The sequence below is a fragment of the Orycteropus afer genome, unplaced genomic scaffold (assembly GCF_000298275.1).
Source record: "Orycteropus afer afer isolate SDZICR_OR568_19922 unplaced genomic scaffold, OryAfe1.0 scaffold00040, whole genome shotgun sequence".
NCBI classification, from domain to species: domain Eukaryota; kingdom Metazoa; phylum Chordata; class Mammalia; order Tubulidentata; family Orycteropodidae; genus Orycteropus; species Orycteropus afer.
This window is the reverse complement of record NW_006921627.1, coordinates 14,349,898-14,369,235: the sequence shown is the minus strand read 5'-3', so window position 1 is coordinate 14,369,235 and position 19,338 is coordinate 14,349,898. Positions and strand designations below refer to the sequence as shown.

The 19,338-nt window shown below is 41.1% G+C and overlaps 1 protein-coding gene across 1 annotated transcript in view; it reads right to left on the bottom strand.

Moving 5' to 3' along the window:
• PHC1 (polyhomeotic homolog 1) overlaps nucleotides 1–19,338 on the bottom strand; it is a 30,600-nt gene that overhangs the window by 983 nt on the left and 10,279 nt on the right. Inside the window, exons 7-15 of the mRNA XM_007937162.1 lie at nucleotides 18,594–18,749; nucleotides 6,689–7,184; nucleotides 5,179–6,005; nucleotides 4,340–4,487; nucleotides 3,911–4,119; nucleotides 2,532–2,646; nucleotides 1,199–1,307; nucleotides 848–998; nucleotides 210–441 (exon numbers count right to left, since the gene is read on the bottom strand). Coding sequence (XP_007935353.1) covers nucleotides 210–441; nucleotides 848–998; nucleotides 1,199–1,307; nucleotides 2,532–2,646; nucleotides 3,911–4,119; nucleotides 4,340–4,487; nucleotides 5,179–6,005; nucleotides 6,689–7,184; nucleotides 18,594–18,749 — 2,443 coding nt within the window. The remainder of the gene's footprint in view (nucleotides 1–209; nucleotides 442–847; nucleotides 999–1,198; nucleotides 1,308–2,531; nucleotides 2,647–3,910; nucleotides 4,120–4,339; nucleotides 4,488–5,178; nucleotides 6,006–6,688; nucleotides 7,185–18,593; nucleotides 18,750–19,338) is intronic.

The following is a 19,338-nucleotide window of genomic DNA, read 5'->3' as shown; positions in this document are numbered from 1 at the left end:
AAACCAGGCTGTGGGCAAGTAACTTGAACAAATACTAAAAATGTGAGCCTTTGTACTACCTATATGGAGAAGCACTAATATACAGATACTTTTAAAAATCAGTTAATCAGGTATATGTTCCCTGACAATGGGCCATTTGGATGGCCTTAGGAAAACTAAGTAACTAAGCATATACGTGCCCTGGGTTCTACTGAAGAGGCCCTCAGTACCTTGTAGTGAAGCAATAAATTCGTAAACCTCCTCTACACTCCAACGGCTTGGGTTACTGGACAGGAACACAGGGTTGATGCCATGTAATTCTGGTGTTGGTGGAGCTGTATTGGGGTTCCCCAGGTCACGTTCTCCATGCCCAGCTCTCACTGATAAAGGGCCAGGAGATGTTGGAGAGAGTGCTTCATCATAACTGGAATTATCTGAACCCCGACTAGAGTCCTCTTGACCCTACAGAGAAAAAAGCAACACAGTGACATCAAGAATAACTCCGTGTCATTAGTCCTGCCCTCCCAACCGTTAATACTGGGCACAGAGGAAAGGCTAAGCTTACCATGTGAAATAATTTCCACTTCACTTGCAAATGCCCAAAGATACTAGTCCACTCTTAAAGAGTGTTTCAATTATAAACTATAAACCACATCATTTTCTTGATTTTTCTCTTTCTTACCTATATCACTAGCAATTGTTATAAAGATTAATGGGTATGTGAACCAATAGTCAGGTGGAAGGAGATAAAGGAGGTCAGGGTGTTGTGAAATTTGGATTAATGCAATCCATGTGAGACCAAGTACTGCCCTGTAGGGGAGGAGGAGAAAAGGTCAGCTTTGAAGCTGGCTCTGTAACCGAAGCTCACCTGGTGGCGCTTGCCCTGGATCTTGGCACGAGCGATGTCAGAGGAGCTGCGGCGGGGCCCCCGCCGGCGAACACGAGCATAGTTGGCTTCTTGAAACTCTTTCATTTTTTTCCTCTTCAGTCGGAACTGGTGGCTACAGCTCACATTGTACCTACAAGTCAGAGCATATACAGGGTTCTATAAAAGGTATCAAAGGTGCTATAAACTACCCTGCTACCTGGCCCTAAATGTGAATTGGTATTTTAAGAGTGGATCTAGGGGAGGGAATGAAAGCAAAGGAGATAAAATATAGCTGTGAGATGATCCCAAGGAAGGGGTATGGCATTAGGAGGAGGAATGAATTATGCTGACCTCTTAGCGCACGTCACGGAGCAGAACCTCTTAGAGCCTCGAAATTGCTCCGCAGGGGCGTACTTCCCACAGTACTCGCACTTCAGGAGATTTGCCTTCTTATCTAGTTCTGGAAAAATAAAAATAGGCACAGCGGGAGAGTTGCCATCAGTGTCTGCTACCACTCAGGACATCATTAGGCCTTGTGCTTGACTGCCATCACTTAGTTATATACCAAGATAGTATTCCCCCAAAGATCTACACAGCCTAATTAGGAATCCCTAAAACACAAAGTACAAAATCCATAATCTAGGAAGGGAGAAGGTGGGTATTACTGATGAAATGAGACTGGCCAAGAGTTGATCACTGTTGAAGCAGGGTCACAGGAACAGGGGGTTCATTATTTGATCCCTATAATCTTACATCTCAAAGTTTTATAATAAATTTTTTAAAAGAAATTCAAAATCCAAAACCATGAGGATTTGTCCTTCAAGAACTTCATAAAGTCTTCTTAACTTTAAGCCAGACTATTGGGAGCTCTGGCAGCGTAGTGCCTAAGGCACCTGACTACTAACCAGAAGGCTGGTGGTTCAAACCCACCAGCCACTCCTAGAAAGGAAGATGGGGCAATCTACTTCCGTAGTGATACTGCCTCGGAAACCCAAGGAGGGGTCGCTTTGAGTCAGGTCCGACTCGATGGCACAAAGCAACAACAACAATAATTTCCATTCTAAATTGTCTCTTACTAATTTTATCTATTTTTACTCTCAGATTCTAGATATACTCCATTTTCTAATGAGAAAGAAGAACTACTTTACAAGACTAGAAAAGTTCTTAGTATAGATTACAGAATCTAGAATAAGGAAAACTTGAAAGTAAAACTGTAAATGTCCTGTTTCAGATCATCTTTTGAAAAATAAAGTCTTGTAATAAAGAAAAATGTGTTATTTTAGCCTGATAAAATTCCCCTGGTAACTTCTGTTGTGATTCTATATACTCTGATACATAAGTATGGTTTCTGTGTGTAGATAAGGAGCCTGGTGGCACAGTTGTTAAAGTGCTCAGCTGCTAACCAAAAGGTCACTGCTTCAAACCCACCAGGTGCTCCGTAGGAGGAAGATGTGGAAGTCTGCTTTTGTAAAGATTCTAGCCTTGGAAACTCTTTTGGGGCAGTTCTACTCTGTCCTGTAGAGTTGCTATGAGTCAGAAATGACTTGAAGGCAGTAGGGGTAGGGGGGTGGGTATTAAACAAACTTCACATATTTCTCATTTTAAATAACAGTTACTATTATACCTAAGTCATCTAACATGTATCTATGAACCTCCTACCCTGGATGGGTTTCTAAATACTCACCCGCAGATGGACTGTCCCCTCCCAAGGGGTCACATGATTGATTCTCATTCAGCCCTGATGGGAGACCCGTCTGGAGTGGCTTTTCAGACTCTTTCAGTAACTGAGAACAACCAACCTGTCCCAGAAAAAGTTTACAGTTAAGTTAGCCTATTTCCTTTCTGTCCCTTATATAAATAACCTCTTCTCCAAAACTCTTCACCATTATGCCTTTGCCTGTATCTGAATTAATGACCAAGTCTGATTCAGATAGAATTACTTTCAACATGGCAATCAAGAATTCAAGAATCTAATTGGCTTTTTTCAGATAAGCCATTTAGTAGCATCACCCAGTGCCATATAGTGTCAAACTTCACAGGCCGCCTCCCCTACCAAACCATAAAGAATTTTAATCTTAGAATGTGATTTAGTTGTAAATTGCTTAAATGTAATATTTCTTAGATTATAGGAATACTAACAAAATTGTTTTGTAAAATCTATACTGAATTACATTATTCACTATTAGTAACTGAGCGGAAGCCTTTTAATTTTTCTCCTTTTCCTTTTAATTACTACTTCATTCCCAAAAAAGTTCTTGATATAGGTGCAAACATTAATTACCATAATACTGTAGCTAAAAAACCAGAAAAATGACAGAATCACCAAGTATAAAAACAGCACTGACAAAAATACACATTTGTAGCACATGCAGGTGAAACCACAATTCGAAGCACCAATATAATTTAGTAACAATGACAGCTCCAAAAAGAGATCAGAAGGTTCAAAAAGTAAAATCAGCTTAGCATTTTAAACTTGTAGGTATACTGATACACATAAGCTAGGGATTATCAAAAATGTTTTTGCTGTTATAACCAACTGCAGGGATGTTTTTATAAAAAATACAAAATTTCTGAAGTATTGCACAAAAATTGTACAGTCACTTTAGTGTCAACCCGAATGTCACACGGTATGGTCCACATGCCACTAGTGACACAACTGAAGCTTGTTGTCAGAGAACAGGCTCCTGCCCTAGCTCCCTATTTTGTCCTTTTCCTTGTTAAGGTGCACAGAATGCACTAGGACTCAAGATACTCAGTTCTGGACTCTTGGTTCTGCAACTAATGCAAAACCTAGGAAAAGTGCCACTTGTCTACCACGATTTTTTTCACTATAAAATCACCTGTTTTGTCTAAACACACCACAGCTTTAAAGGTTACCATCTTCCTTTTTACTCCTGTCTCCCAACATTCGTTTTCAGACCCAAATGTTTTTGCCTTTTCTTTACCTTCTTTACAGCTAACCTAATGGCACCATAATATAGCTCTGTGTCTTTTGTGTTTAGTGGAGTCTGAAATCAGACAAGGTCCCTACTTTAAAGTCCCACCTTACGGCTCTACCCTCACCGGGAAAGGTTCGGCTCCTTCCTGGATAACAAAGCCTTCAATAATGTGAGTGAGAATCTGAGGCTTCACAATAGCCTGTGGAGGTTTGGAGTCACCCATTTGTCTAGTCACCATGGCCAGCGTAGGTGGTGCTGATGGGGCAGGGGTCAGAGTTACTAGTTCACTGCTTGGAGTATTAGCATTCACACCAATCACTGGTTCAGCTTTCTCTGGAAAACAAAGATATGGAATGGAATAACTGATACAGGCAGATCTTCCACAATAATACATTTTCATCCTTGATTATTCACTCTGGATTCCCTGGTTTTCGCAACTACTTAATTGTCCTCCGGTTCTCTGGTTCAGGCCATTTTCTACTGAACTCTGGCTCATTCAGAATTCTGTCTATCTCTGTATACTCCAACAGCATTTATTTTAGAAGTTACTCACCTCCAAGACTGCTCTTCTCCTCCATGGCCTTTGGGCTCTCTGCTACTGGAGATGCCTTGGCAGGAAGCATTGATCCCAATGTGGAGACATCTTCTCTCTCTTCTTCAGACTCAGCCTTGCGTTTGACAGCCAATGTCTGGGGTTTGCCCTTTATAATGAGTAGGAAAGGGAGAAGAAAGAAAACGATATTAGTCAGTAAGTGGAATTCCTTAATTCCATAATTACTTCCATATAAGAACTGTTTTTTCTAAACATGGATTTGGTCAAGGTAATCTTGATTTAGCTTTGTACACACTCAAGTGGAGGAAGTGCAGCCAGAATGCTCCTTGGAAGCAAGAATGGCCAGACTTCGTCTCACCTATTTTGGTCATGTTGTAAGAGGGACCATTCCCTGGAGAAGAATGTCATGCTTGGTAGGGTGGAGGGTTGACGAAAGAGGGGGAGGCCTTCAACGAGATGGATTGACACGGTGGCTGCGATGATGGGCTCCAGTATAGCAGGGATTGTGGGGCTGGCGTGGGATCGGGCAGTGTTTCGTTCTGCTGGGCATGGGGTCGCTATGAGTCAGAAACGACTCGACAGCACTTAACAACAACACTCAAATCTAGAATAATTTCAGAAGCAAATTACGAATATAAAGTCAGGTATATATATTAATGTGTGTGTGTGTGTGTGTGTGTGTATGCCTGTCTCACTCCTCTCACACAAGTAACAGGTAAATACCAGTATTATAACCTCAACACTTTAATCCTATTAAATTAAGCTCTGTTTCCACTGGGGCCCAAGTCTACTCTTATGGACAGAGTTTTTTTTTTTTCAAAACATCAGACATCACTCACCGGCAGGTGCACAGACTGCATGTAGAAGGCAGCAGGAACCTGGGCTACAACAGGTGAGGAGGTTGTTGTCCCACCCTTTACAACATGTGCTGTCCCCTGAACAGGGGCAAGGGTCATCCCAGGGGCCAATGTGGGAGGGCACTCCTGCAGTGCACCAGGAGCCTGAGATGAAGGTGGCGAGGCAGCCAAATGGGCCTGACCAGCTGACTGCACTGCACCTGGCATCCCGCGGGAAGCAGGCACAGCAGCTGCCAGCTGTGCTAACCCCAAAGCTTGTGCCTGGGCTGTACCTGGCTGTCGGGTGCCTACAACTTGCACAGGGATGTGAGGTGGTGGTTGTTGGGTAGCGGACATCTTAGCAGCCCCTAACTGAGGAGGCTTGATAGGTGCTACAGATGGTTTGGATTGGATGGGGATTGGGATGGGTGGCTTAGGGGTTGGGTCAGGTGGGAGAGAGAGGGGTGAAGACTGAAGCATGGGTTGAACAACCAGGGTTTGAGCTTGCTGCTGCGACTGGGAAGGTGGGACCTGCTGAGTAGGTGGGACCTGTGGTGGCTGAGGGGCAGTGAGGGTTGTGGCTTGCTGCTGCTGCTGCTGCTGCTGCTGCTGCTGCTGCTGCTGCTGTTGTTGCTGCTGCTGTTGCTGCTGCTGCTGCTGCTGGGCCAACTGGAGGTGGGTGGCTGTGTGGAGTAGTTGCGATTGACGGTGCTGGAACTGTTGCTGATGGTGGATGGCAATCTGCTGCTGGATCACCACCTGTTTCTGCTGTAGGTGGATCTGTTGTTGTTGCTGAATCAGTGAATGGGGCTGTATCTGTGTGTAGGTGGCTATAGGCACATGCCCACAGTGGAACAAAGAGATGAGCAGAAAACAAGAATCATTATAAAGTAAAATCATCTTTCCAAGTTGTAACTAGTTGTAGATTCATAATGAATAGAAATCTATCCTACAAGGCAGAGTTTACACCTCATCCATACTCTTCCCTGCAGACAGGACCTTTTATAGTCCTCATGATCTCAAGGAGAGGAATTCCCTTGCTTAACCACTTATCAATTCTCAAAATTCTCTTGCCTTTACCTCGCTTTTATTTTCTTTGTTATACTTAAATATCAAATCCTCTCATTCAGTACTCAGCAAAAGAGACAAGCCCTATGAAGACTGGGAGTTTGCTTTTCAAAGCTATAGCCCAGCACTTCCTAGGACACAGTAGGCAATTTGGTAAGAACTGGGTGAATGAATGGGTAGACTGAATAAACTGAAGAATTCAACACCTAAGAAAGAGAGGATAACGCTACTTATAAAGTGACTGCTGCCTACTACAAACATACAAGATCAATCTGTTACACCTATTCTCCTATCTCCCCAGACACTAAGTTCAAGACTGATGCGACTTTTCTTCCATTACTCCAGGGCCAAGAGAAGCAGGGAATAAAAGCAAAGAATGTACTCTGAAGATTTCAAACAATTTCTGAGAGAATAATGACATCCTGAGAGAGAACAACTAACCCACCTGAGCTAATCAGGGTCTGGCTGGGAGCAGGTGTTGCTGTCCGTGTCAGGTTCATGCCCACGTTCTGCTGACCACTCCCCTCTGCTTCTGCCTTCTTGGCTGCTGCACTTTCTGCCTCTGTCTGGCTACCCTGGCTCACAGTCACTGTTTGGGCTGCAGGCAAGGGCTGTACCACTCCTGTGCCTTTCCTGGGACAGCTCCCACCACCACCCATTCCTGAGGAAGGCAACTGACCCAAGCCCCCAGGTGCCTGGCCACCACCTCCTGGACCCATGGACCCGGGGATGCTATTTCCACTGCCTCCACCAGCTTGGCTAAGATTGAGGGACTGTCCTGTGGCCCCAGAGGAAGCCTGAGCCACAGCAAGGGCCTGGCTAGAGGCCTGGGAAAGGCTAGAGGTAGGGGAGGTTCCAGGAGGAATGGCCTTCTGAGTTGAGCCTTGCATTTGGGGTCCTTGGGCTGAGGCCTGTTGGTTCCTCACTGCCAAGTTCTGCACCTAAAAGATAAGAAAAACATTAGATAAAAGGGAACAGGAGCACTAAGGTCAAAGATTTCTGTGACCGATTCAGAAGCAGCCAAAATAGCTAGAGTGTCACTCCACAGCCCACTTCAACTCATTCCACCACCTTTATAAGAATATACAATAAAGGCCTCCTAGTCTGCCAGGGAAGAACTTCAAAATCACATCTGATTTTTTAGTCTCCTTCATTTCTATCAGGTCTATTATTAAATCTAGTCATTTACTCCTTAAAATGTCTTGGACATAACTAAACACCTCATGGGATGAAGTTCCTCGGCTTGAAGGCTAAGGACCACAGATTCGGGAGACACCTCCATCAACTGGCACACCACAGTTCACAAAGACAATGTTCCATATCCTACTCTGGTGAGTAGTGTTTAGGGTCTTAAAAGTCTGTAAGCTATGGAGGGTGGGGGAAAGGGAAAAAAAAAAAAGTTTGAGCAGCCATCTAAGATATATTGGTCTCTTCCGTTCCGGAGCAAAGGAGAGTGAAGAAAATCAAAGACTCAAGGGAGCAATTAGTCCAAAGGACTAATGGACCACATTAACTATAGCCTGCCTACATGATCCTAAGACCAGAAGCGCTAGATGGTGCCCAGATACCACTAATGACTGCTCTGGCCGGGATCACAAGAGAGGGTTCCTGGACAGAAAAGGAGAAAAATGTAGGACAAAAATTAAAATTCACCAAAAAAGAGCAAACTAACTGGTCTGACAGAGACTGAATTAACCCCTAAAGCTATGTCCCCCAAGATACCCTTCAGATCTACAACTGAAACCATTCCTGGAGACCACCTTTCAGCCAAACAGACAGGACCATAAAATAAACAATAATACCTAAGAGGAATAGTGTTCCCTAAAACAATCAATTATACAAGATCTAAAGGACATTTGCCCAAAAGCAAAGATCCAAAGGCAGGAAGGGATAGAAAATTCAGACAAAAAAAAAACAGGGAAACCAGGACTGAAATGGGGAGAGTGCTGACACACTGTGGGGAATACAACCAATGTCATGGAACACTTTATATACAAACTAGTGATGGAAAACAAATTTGCTCTGTAAACGTTAATCTAAAGCACAGTAATTTTTTTTTTTTTCAAGTCCTACTTTCATAGTGATACTGCCTTGGAAACCCAAGGAGGGTCTGTATAAGTTGGGTCTGACTCGACGGCACATAACATGGCAGTACAGAGAAGGAAGATAAATTCTGAGTAGGGAGATCAGCAAAGACTTCCTAGAACAGTTCATGTTTGATCTGAGATGCAGCAGATAATAGTGACGGTAAGGGTTTGAAGACATAGGTAACAGCATTTGCAAGGCCACAGAGCCAGAACAGAGCACAGTGCTTTTGGAAACTGTGAATAACTCATAACATTGGGACTGAGTTTCAGGAAGTGGCAAGAAATAAAGCAAGAAAGGTAGGCTGAGGCTAAGGAGATAGAATGATGCCAGATCATGAAGGACCTGGTTTATTAAAGGCGGGAAAGACTGAACTTTAATTTGGAAACAGGAAGTTTATCTGATTCCTTGCTATGTTCCATGCACCTAACACAGTGCCGAGCACATAATAAGTACTCCACAATATGAATACAGGGAAGGAATGACCACTTATTCGATTAAAGGAAACCACTAAAGAATATTAATCAAATAAACATGGTAAAATCTGTAGCTGAAATATCCCCTAATACGTCGCTATTGTCGTTGTTTGTGCCATCGAGTCAGGCCCGACTCATAACGACCCCTCCCCTCCTTGGGTTTTCAAGGCAATACCACTAGGGAAGGAGATTGCCCAACCTTCCTTCCGAGGAGTGGCTGGTGGGTTTGAACCTCTGGCCTTCTGGTTAGCAGTCAAGTGCCTTAGGCACTATGCTACCAGAGCTCGTGTAAATCAGGACAACCACTGTGGGAAAAAAAGCTAACATCATATCCTAAATGTTGTCAGGCATTCACACATTATATAACCCAGGAAAATCTATAAAAGAAATTTTTGCCAACACACACCAGAAGACATTTATATAAAACTATTCACAGCAGCACTATTTACAATAACAAAAGCCTACAACCAACCTAAAATGCCCATCAACAAAAGATGAATAAACTGTAACATGCAACAATATAGACTGATCTTGACAATATGCTAAGAAAGCATTCTCAAGAAGACTAAAGATTACATACAGTATAAGAACACTGTTAATTTAAATGTGTGTATATGTGTGCATATAAAATGGTATGGTGCCTGGAATTTATTTGAAAATAATTCACTGGTGGAAAAGAGCATGGACAGTAAACAAATTGGTCTGAAGCTACACGATAGATACATAGCAATTCATTTTATTTTTCTGTATGTTTGAAATTTTCCATAATAAAAAGTACTTCTTATAAACCATGTAAGTGCAATAAAAACAATATCAAAAGGGGCATAACAAAAGGATGAATCTAAGAATCAGAATGATTGTCACTACAGGTAGGAGCAGGGAAGAGACAGAACTGAGACCTACTTCTTGTTGTTGTTATGTGCCATCAAGGGTAGTGCCTAAGACACTTGACTCCTAACTAGAAGCCTGGTTCAAACCCACCAGCCACTCCTCAGAAGGAGACCTGTTTAACACATTTTTTAAAAATTACTGAATAAATAAAAGTGGGCCATAAATGAACCAATTATTATAGTGTGCCATGAATCAAGGATTATAATTTATCAAATCTGTGTGCTAAAAGCACAATTAAAAATATTAGTAATGACATATATTTTCTTATTAAAAAAAAAAAAAAAAACTTATTCTGACATCTGACAGTAATGTGGAAGAGAATTAAAAGCAGACACACTCCAGATACCAAGTGGACCAATTCTGACTCATGGCAACCCTGGGTGTCTGACCAGAACTATACTTCAAAGAATTTTCAATGACTCATTTTGCAGAAGCAGATGGCCAAGGCTTTCTTCCACAGTGCCTTTGGGTGAACCTGAACTACTAACCTTTCAGTTAGTGTCAAGTATGTTAAGTGTTTCCATTACCCAGGGACTCTAGCAAAAAAAGTATCAGGCAAAAGCAGTAAAAAGATGATAGTTTCTAAGAGAGATAGTTTTAAAAGTTTTTAAGAGAAATTTACACGAAACATCAAATTTTGGGGGGGGCAAACAACTACAGTTTCTCTAATCTCCTTCCTTTCCATAATAACTATTTCATTTCAAACTTTCTACTATCCCTATCCCTCAAAAATCACCTACCTCTTTCCCACTCACTATCAGCTACTGGGAGCTCTGGTAGCATAGTGCCTAAGGCACGTAACTGCTAATCAGAAGGCTGGCAGTTCAAACCCACCATCCACTCCTCGGAAGGAAGGTTGGGCAATCTACTTCCATAGTGATACTGCCTCGGAAACCCAAGGAGAGATCACTATGAGTCGGGTCCAACTCAATGGCACATAACAACAACAGTATCAGCTGTTAACTTCATTCCTGCACAGAATATAAAAACCATTTTATGAGCATTATTTCAATGGTTCTACCATCAAATCTGTACATTTACTTGCAAAAACACTCATCACTTCTTCCTTCACTCCTTCCTATGAAAAACCAATCCTTTCTGCCCTGGGTCCCACTGCTGCCTTCTCAAGAACCTTAGGATATTAATTCCTCTCTCTTCAACCTCCTTTACTAACTCTCTCCCAGCACGTTACCATCCCTCAGCTTCACCTTCCTTCTCATTACTGCTAAACTCTTAACAACTGTTTACATTCACTGTCTACATTCTCACTATCCATTCAGTCAATTCATACTCTCTCCCTACTTACATACTACTTCAGTCTCTATCACTCCACTGAAACGGTTCTCCCTCTGTGTTAATAAATCCATCTTTCCTGACCTCTCTACTGCATTCAACAGAGGATCCCACCCTCCACTACATAGGAACCCACACAACACCTTGTATCATTCTCTTCCCTTGTCTTTATGATAGCACATAATTCAGATTTTCTGACTCCTCTTTCCCATTCTCCTTTGCCAGCCCAATACCCTCTACCCAGCCTTGAACTGCTCTATTTTCTAAGTGTCTATTTTCTAAATCCTCAGGACTTTCTCTATTTTAAAGACTCATCTCTTCTTAATCTAGGTAATTTCAAAAATTTCCTTGGCTTCAATTATCTGTATGCCTAGTACTTCCAAATGTTGATCTGCAACCAGACCTCTTCACTTAGCTTAAGAACTATGTATATGGCTGACTCTACATATCCTTATAGATGGCTCACAGGGTCTTCTAATTTGACAGGTCCAAAACAGAACTACACCCTAAATCCACTTCTTCTCACTGTTCTTCATCTTATAAATTGCACCACCAGCCAGCCCACTATTTATGTCAGTTCTCATCTCTAGCATCTCCCTCAACTCTCCCGTCTACTCAATCAGTTCACCTTTTTCAATGACTTGTCACTCTGCATTTTCTCAAATCTATTCATTTCTCTCCATCTCTATGGCTACCAGCCTAATCCAAACCACCATCTATATCCTGAAGTGTTATACTACTCTTGTTCTCCCTATACTCACTCACTCTTTCTACTTATTCTCCATAGAGAATCCAACATGGTCTTTTAAAATATAGGCCCTGGGGCTTCCAGTAAGATGGAGGAATAGGCAGACAAGCAACACAGACCCTCTTCAACAAAGAAAAGAAAAACTAATTGACAGAGATACAGAAGATAATCCTGGAGCCCTGAGCTTTGAAAGAAACTATACAGAAGTGGATTAGGCACCAAGCAGTGGAAAAACCTGAATGAAAACATTAAGTATGGAGATGGTCAGAGCTACAGACTGTCAGCTACTCTGATGGGACCAACATCCTAAGTATTTCCAAGTGGTGTTGGGACATGAGAATTGACCTAAAGATCAGCCCTGGTTACCGAGGGCTGCAGGGAGGATTGTGCTGGTGGCCTATGACTAGAAAGGAAACAGCAAGGAGGGAGGCAACCTGAGCTGTTGACTTTCCACTGTCCGGAGGGCACAGCCATTTTGATTATTTACACACGGCAGCCATTTTGGATATTTAAAGTAACCAAGGGGACAACTATCTTGAATCTTTACAAGTGGAAACCACTTTGGATTTTAAGATGACAGCATTCTCATTCAGATTCCAGGAACCTAAGAATAGGCTGTTTGCCTAGGTCAGCAAGGACATACAAGAGGTGGACAAACAGGAAAGGAGACAGGGGGTGAGTGTCTAAGTGCTGTCAACTAGTGAGTAGAGGATCACAGCACAGAACCCTGCTTGCATAGATAACATACAAGCAAAACAAAGAACATGAAAATCATGGGCAAGTCACTCCAACATACAATCACCAATAAAATATAAACACAAAAACATCATAATGCCTCAGAAACAACAGAGCATCACAGTCCACACAAAGAAGCAAGATAAAGCAGGAGATACAAGGGACCAGGATACAGACCTAAAACACAACCCTGCTGAAGACACAGCATTGGAACTCCCTGATGAGGAATTCAAAAGAATTTTATTTAGGTATTTTCAAAGAATTGAGAGACAGATCAAGGAAAATACAGAGAAACCCCAGCAGAATTTCAAAAGAAATTACAAGAACAAAATGACAAAACAAATGAAAAATTAGAAAGGATTCAAAATCTACAGGTAGAAATCCAGAAGATTAATACTAAACTTTCAGAAACAGATAACACATTGAAAGGGCAAAGGAGTAGAATTGATGCAATGGAAGACAGAATTAATGAGATGGAACACAAATATCTAAATACTTCTTTGGAAAGGGATCAATCAGAAAAAAGATCAAAACAAAACAAAGAAAGCCTAAGGTTCATGGGGGATACCATCAAAAGGAACAACCTACGTGTCACTTGAATTCCAGAACAGGAAGAGAAAAATGAAACCACTGAGAAAATTGTCCAAGATTTGTTGGAGGTGAACTTCCCTGATACGATGAAAGATGAGAATACATCCATTCAGGAAGTCCAACGCACCCCAAACAGGATGGACCCAAAAAAAAAATCACCAAGACGTATCATCAAACACCAAAACCAAAGACAAAGAAAGCATCATGAGAGCAACACGGGGAAAAATGAAAAGTTATCTACAAGGGGCAACGAATAAGACTAAGCTCGGATTTCTCAGCAGAACCATGCAGGCGAAAAGACAATGGGATGGTATATATAAAACCTTGAAAAAGAAAAATTTCCAACCAAAAATTATGTACCCAGCAAAACTGTCCCTCAAATATGGTGGTGAAATTAGGACATTTCCAGATAAGCAGAAATTAAGAGAATTTGTTAAAACCAGACCAACCTTACAAGAGATGCTAAAGGGAGTCCTTTGGACAGAAAAGAAACAACAGCCAACAACAGCTGACCATTAACACACATGATCATATAACCCAGAAACCAACCAGCTATGGAAGTATCCACAGTAAATAAGCCTACAAGATTGTAAACAGGCAACCAGAGACATCAATCAACAAATGAAGACAACTACAAACCAAAAAGAGGGAAAAAACTGTGTCATCACAGAACTTCTACATGGTAGGGATATCAAAACAACTACCAGATAGAACGAACTGTTCTAAACTTGAGAAGAAAACTATAAATCACAGGGTAACCTCAAAGAAAAATGATAAACCTTCACATCAAAATAAAAAAAAGAGGACCAGCACAAATATTTAGCAAATACTAAAACAGTATCAACGAAAAGAAGTGATGACACTATTCATTAACAAAATGAGCTCAGAATAGAAAATTATATGGAACAAAGAAATCAACACCACGAAAAGGCACATAACAAAAATGACAGCAACAAATTCATATTTGCCAATAATTACGTATCTGGCAAGGGACTTATACCTAAGTTAATTTATAGAAAACTCCAATGCCTCAACACCAAAGGAATTAACAATCCAACTGAAAAATGGGCAGAAGACATGATTAGAGACACTTCACCAAGGAGGATATTCAGGGGGCCAGCTAATACATGAAAAGATGCTCACAATCATTGGCCATCAGAGAGCTCCAAATCACAACAACAATGAGATACCCTCTCACTCCAGCCCTGATGGCAAGACTAAACAAGACAGAAAATAAAAAATGCTGGGGGGGATGTGGAGAGATTAGGCTTCTTATACACTGCTGGTGGGACTGTGTAGTGATAAAACCACTGTGGAAAGCAGTATGGCGATTCCTTAGAAAGCTAGAATTGGAGATACCATTTGACCCAGCAATCCCATTACTAGGTATATATCCTAGAGAGGTGAGAGCCAGGACAGGAACAGATATATGCACACTCATGTTCATCGCAGCACTATGTATAATAGCAAAAAGATGGAAACAACCTATGTGCCCATCAGCAGAAGGGTGGATGACCAAGCTATGATACATACACACAATGGAATGCTATGCAGCACTAAAGAATATAGAATCTGCAAAACATCACATAATATGAATGAACTTGGAGGACATCATGTTGAGTGAAAAAAGTCAATCACAGAAGGACAAATATAATATTAGTTCATTGTTGTGGAGGTTCAAGGAAAGGTTTATATATGGAGGTAAACTTTGTTGTTTTCCAGGGGTGGGAGGAGTGAGGAGGGAACACTGAAAAAAAAAAAATGCATTGACCCATGTCACTTCAGTTTTGTGTATTTCACTGTACATAAATTATATTTCAATAAAATGCATTTTTAAAAAATATTAAAACATAGGCCCTAAGTGCTTACGAGATGAGGTTCCTCCTAACTCTCTGGTACTATCTTCAGCCCCCTTTACCAAACTCTAAGAAGCAGGCCTTCTTTCAAACATATCAAGCTCCTTCTCTCCTTGAACAACTGTTTCCCTGCCTTCAGCAGCTTCAGAGTCCCTGGCTTGTCCTCACTTTATCAACTTCTACAGACCCAAATTTAAATGTCACCTCTTCAGGAAGTCTTTCCTGACTTCTATCCTTCCCAAGGCTAAATTAGGCCCCTTTCTATATTTTCAGAGCACTCTGATCTATTCCAATGAAGCAATTATTATACCATTCAGGTGACTGTTTAATTTCTGGTGCTTCAGTGGTCCTTAATCTCATCATTACAGTAATCATGACATCTTGGGCATCTAAGGCTAAAGAATGTCTGATTCATAATATTACCTGACATTATGTCCAGACACTATTCCAATCACTTAGATACACATTATCAATCAACTCATTTAGTCTCACAACATACCCTGAGGTAGGTTTATTGTAATACCCATCTTCTAGATGAAGAAACTATGGGAGAAAAGTATTAGATCATTTATTTGTCCAAGGTCATACAGTATGTCTTAGAGCTGGAATTTGACTTTAATATTAGACTCATATTTTTAACACTACCCTCTGTCCCTCCACATGTTGACACTCAAATATTTGAAGAATGATAGATGGATAAATAAATGAACTAGATATGGAAGCAATCCCAATCTATCGTCTGCTTCCACTGCTATTATCAGAATCTAAAATAAAAGTCTTACTTTTGTAACTAGGAGCTCTGGTGGTGTTGTGCCTAAGCCATCTGACTGCTAACCAGAAGGCTGGTGGTTCAAACCCACCAGCCACTCCTCAGAAGGAAGGCTGGGCAATCTACTTCCGTAGTGACATCGCCTCAGAAACCCAAGGAAGGGTAGCTATGAGTCAGATCCGACTTGACGGCAGTGAGAGAGAGACCTCATAACTAGATGACCCCAAGAGTCTCTCAGCAGATTCCCTAATTTCTATCACTTTTTCTCCAGGCATATATCCTAGATGACTCTCTCTAAAGTACTTTCCTTATCCTGTGAATCTGCTGCTTAATAAATAGCAATGGCCCCTGCTACTTATGAAATTAAATATACCTCCTTTACTTAGCTTTCAGGCTTCTCCCTAACAATGGCCTCTTCTACCAACAGGTCTGTTGTCTCCACTTTGTCCACCTCACCTCTAACCTCAACTACACACACTCATGTTTACATATATGAACTGTTCTTTATTCTTCTCACTCCAAATCGAATCCTATGCATCATTAAGAATCTGCTCAAGTGTCCCACAAAGCCACTGCAAACTAATACAGCCAACTCTTCTCTAAACTCATGTCACTCAATGTAGCACCCTTCAACTTCTACATGCTTTGAAAGTTGAGACTCATTATTTCTTTTCAACTGTCTAAAATTTCTAGCACATATCTGAGAACATCAAGAAAAAAAACCCATGTATGACTCAAGAAAACAATTACTCCAAGACTAATAGACCACATGAACCAAAGCTTCTAGTAGCCTGAGACCAGCAGAAATAGATGGCACCCAGCAACCATGACCTATGGCTCTGATTGGGATCACAATAGAAGGTCATGGACAAAGTGGGAGAAAAATATAAAACAAAATTCAAAATCCTAAGTACACCAGAGTTATTGGTTTGATTGAAAGTGGTACAATCCCTGACATTATGGCCCACAGACACCCTTCAAACTATCACCTGTCAGCCAGGTGGATAAGCCTATAAAATTAATAATAACACCCTGAGGAACATGCTCTTCAGAACAATCAACCATATGAAACCAAAAGAGCACCATTTCCCCAAAAATGAAGTTCAGAAGGCAGGAAAGGTAAGGAAAGAAAGGGAATGGAACCCAGGGAGGAGGTGGGAAGAGTGCCGCTACATTGAGGGTATTGTAACTAATGTCCCAAGAAAAAAAATGCACATAAATTGTTGAATGGGAAACTAATTTGCAATGTAAACTTTCACTAAATCACAATAAAATGTTAAAAAGGAAAAAAAAAGAGCCCAAAAATTACTTGTTAACTTATAAACTAAAAGGATAAAATAAGCTTATTTTTATCCCGTCCATAAGAAATTAAAAATTTATGTCCAAATGTATATATTTATATACATATATTTTCGGAGAAAGCCAGGGGAAGTAATAGTGAAAAAGACCTTTAATGAGAACAAAGGTGAAGAGGAATAGGAATAGGTGATTTGACACTTGAGAACTGCAGTAGTTCCTAAGTAGAAGGAACAGATATTCACCCAACAAACTTGGCCAGGTCTGTCACATCTAACAGTAGAATTCCCTTAAACATCCCTTATCTTCAAGAGATAGTACTTCAAGAAGATAGAATGAGACTTCCTGAATAAAACAGTCACAGAGGGCTAGAAGGATGATCAGGAATCTGCCCTATAATGAGAGTCACACTTTGCAGATCCACAGGGCTCTTTTCAGTCAAATCTGCTTCCTTGAGTGAGGAACAGGAAGAAGAAATGGAACAAATGCCTCCTTTGTCATAGATCAAAACAACATGATGGTGCCCATCTACCATCACTGAACATTTTGATCAAATATTCTATAGAAAAATCCAGACTAAAAGGGAAAAAGTGAGAACAGAATTCCAAATTCTCAGAATACAGATTTTCTGAAGTCACTAAGGCTGGATGAATCCCAAACTGCTGCCCTGAGATAATCTTTAAGCCTTAAACCAAAAATATTCTCTGAAGTCTTCTTTAAACCAATTTTTTTTTTTGTTCCTGTTGTTAGGTACCATCAAGTCAGCTCTGACTCAGTGACCCATGTATAAAAGAATGAAACAATGTCCAGTCCTGCACCATCCTCACAATTCTTGCCATGCTTGAACCCATCATCACAGCCACTATAAATCCATCTTGTTGAGGGGCTTCCCTTTTTCACTGACCCTCTAATTTTACTGAGTATGATATCCTTCTCCAGGGAATGGCCCCTTCTGGTAACATGGCCAAAGTATATGAGACAAAGTCAGGCCATTCTTGCTTCTAAGGAGCATCCTGGCTATACTTTTTCCAAGACAGATTTGTTCATTCTTCCAGCAGTCCATGGTATTTTCAGTATTCTTCACCAACACCACCATTAAAATGCAACAATTTGATCTTCCTTATTCCTTGTCCAACTTTCATATGCCAACCAAACAACAGGTTAGCTTATTTAGTAGAGGTGTACGCCTTGAACATCAAGCTCTAAAACTGACGACAGCAACTTGAAAAGTCAGAGAGGAAGCTTAGGGGGCAATGAGTTCATGTTAACAAAGGAGGAATAATTTGGAAAAAGAGCCTGAGCATGGCTGAACAACTTGAATAATGTCTATGTCACTGAATTGTACATGTAGAAATTGTTAAAGTAGTGTATGTACCATTGTGCATAAGCTCAAGAACAATAATAATGTATACCTAGTAAATAATGTAATAAAGAAAAAGAAACTGCTTCTTGTCCTAACATAAAAGGGCAAGAAAATTCTATAGCAATTAAGGAAAGAGGGGAAAAAAAATAATTCTACAAAATAGAATGAAGCAGAAGGTAGGCACTGGACCATAAACTTTCTTTCTTTTCCCCAAAGCCTATCCACAGTTAAAGTAGTTGTCACTGACCTGATCTGCATCGGCATGAACTCCAGGAGACTGTGAGGATGGCACCTCCTGCTGGACTGCAGCCACTGCCCCATTAGGCATCAGGATGAGTTGGGAGGCTAGAGGCACATTCCGGCCCAGGGTCCGGTTTACCTGCAACAGGTTTCCCAGCTGTGGCTGGCAAGGAGAGCAGGAAGAGCAGAGGAAAAGAGAGCAAGAGGAAAAGAAGACAGAAGAAATGGAAGGGAAGGACCACAAGACAAAATAAACAAGATATTAAACAGCCAAGTCCTGCCCCTTTCCACACCAACCCAGGAGTCTCTCATTCTCCGTATGTGATGGATCATCCAGAAGAAAACCTAGAATGCACAGAGAACTACAGATTGATAGCAAAGAGTCAAACATCAAAGAAGTTGAGACAAGAAAGATTTCAGATCAAGTTCTTATAAATAGTAAGTAGATGAGCTAAGAGATAACACGTAGAATTTGTGGACTTGAGCCACAGATTTAAAGGTTGGACTATACTTGACCTAATTTAGTCGAATATTAAGGCCAGCATCCTCCAGCTTAGGATCTCAATGTAATCTACAGGTTACCTGTGAATACTGAGCATCACTTCTAAGGGTACATAGGGCATGGAAAGTTGATCAGCTTGTCTCAAAACATATGGGTGAGAGTTCCGGCAAGATGGCGGACTAGGCACAAGGACTGCACAGACGCTCTTCAACAAAGAAAAGGGAAACCAATTAACACAGACACAGAAGAT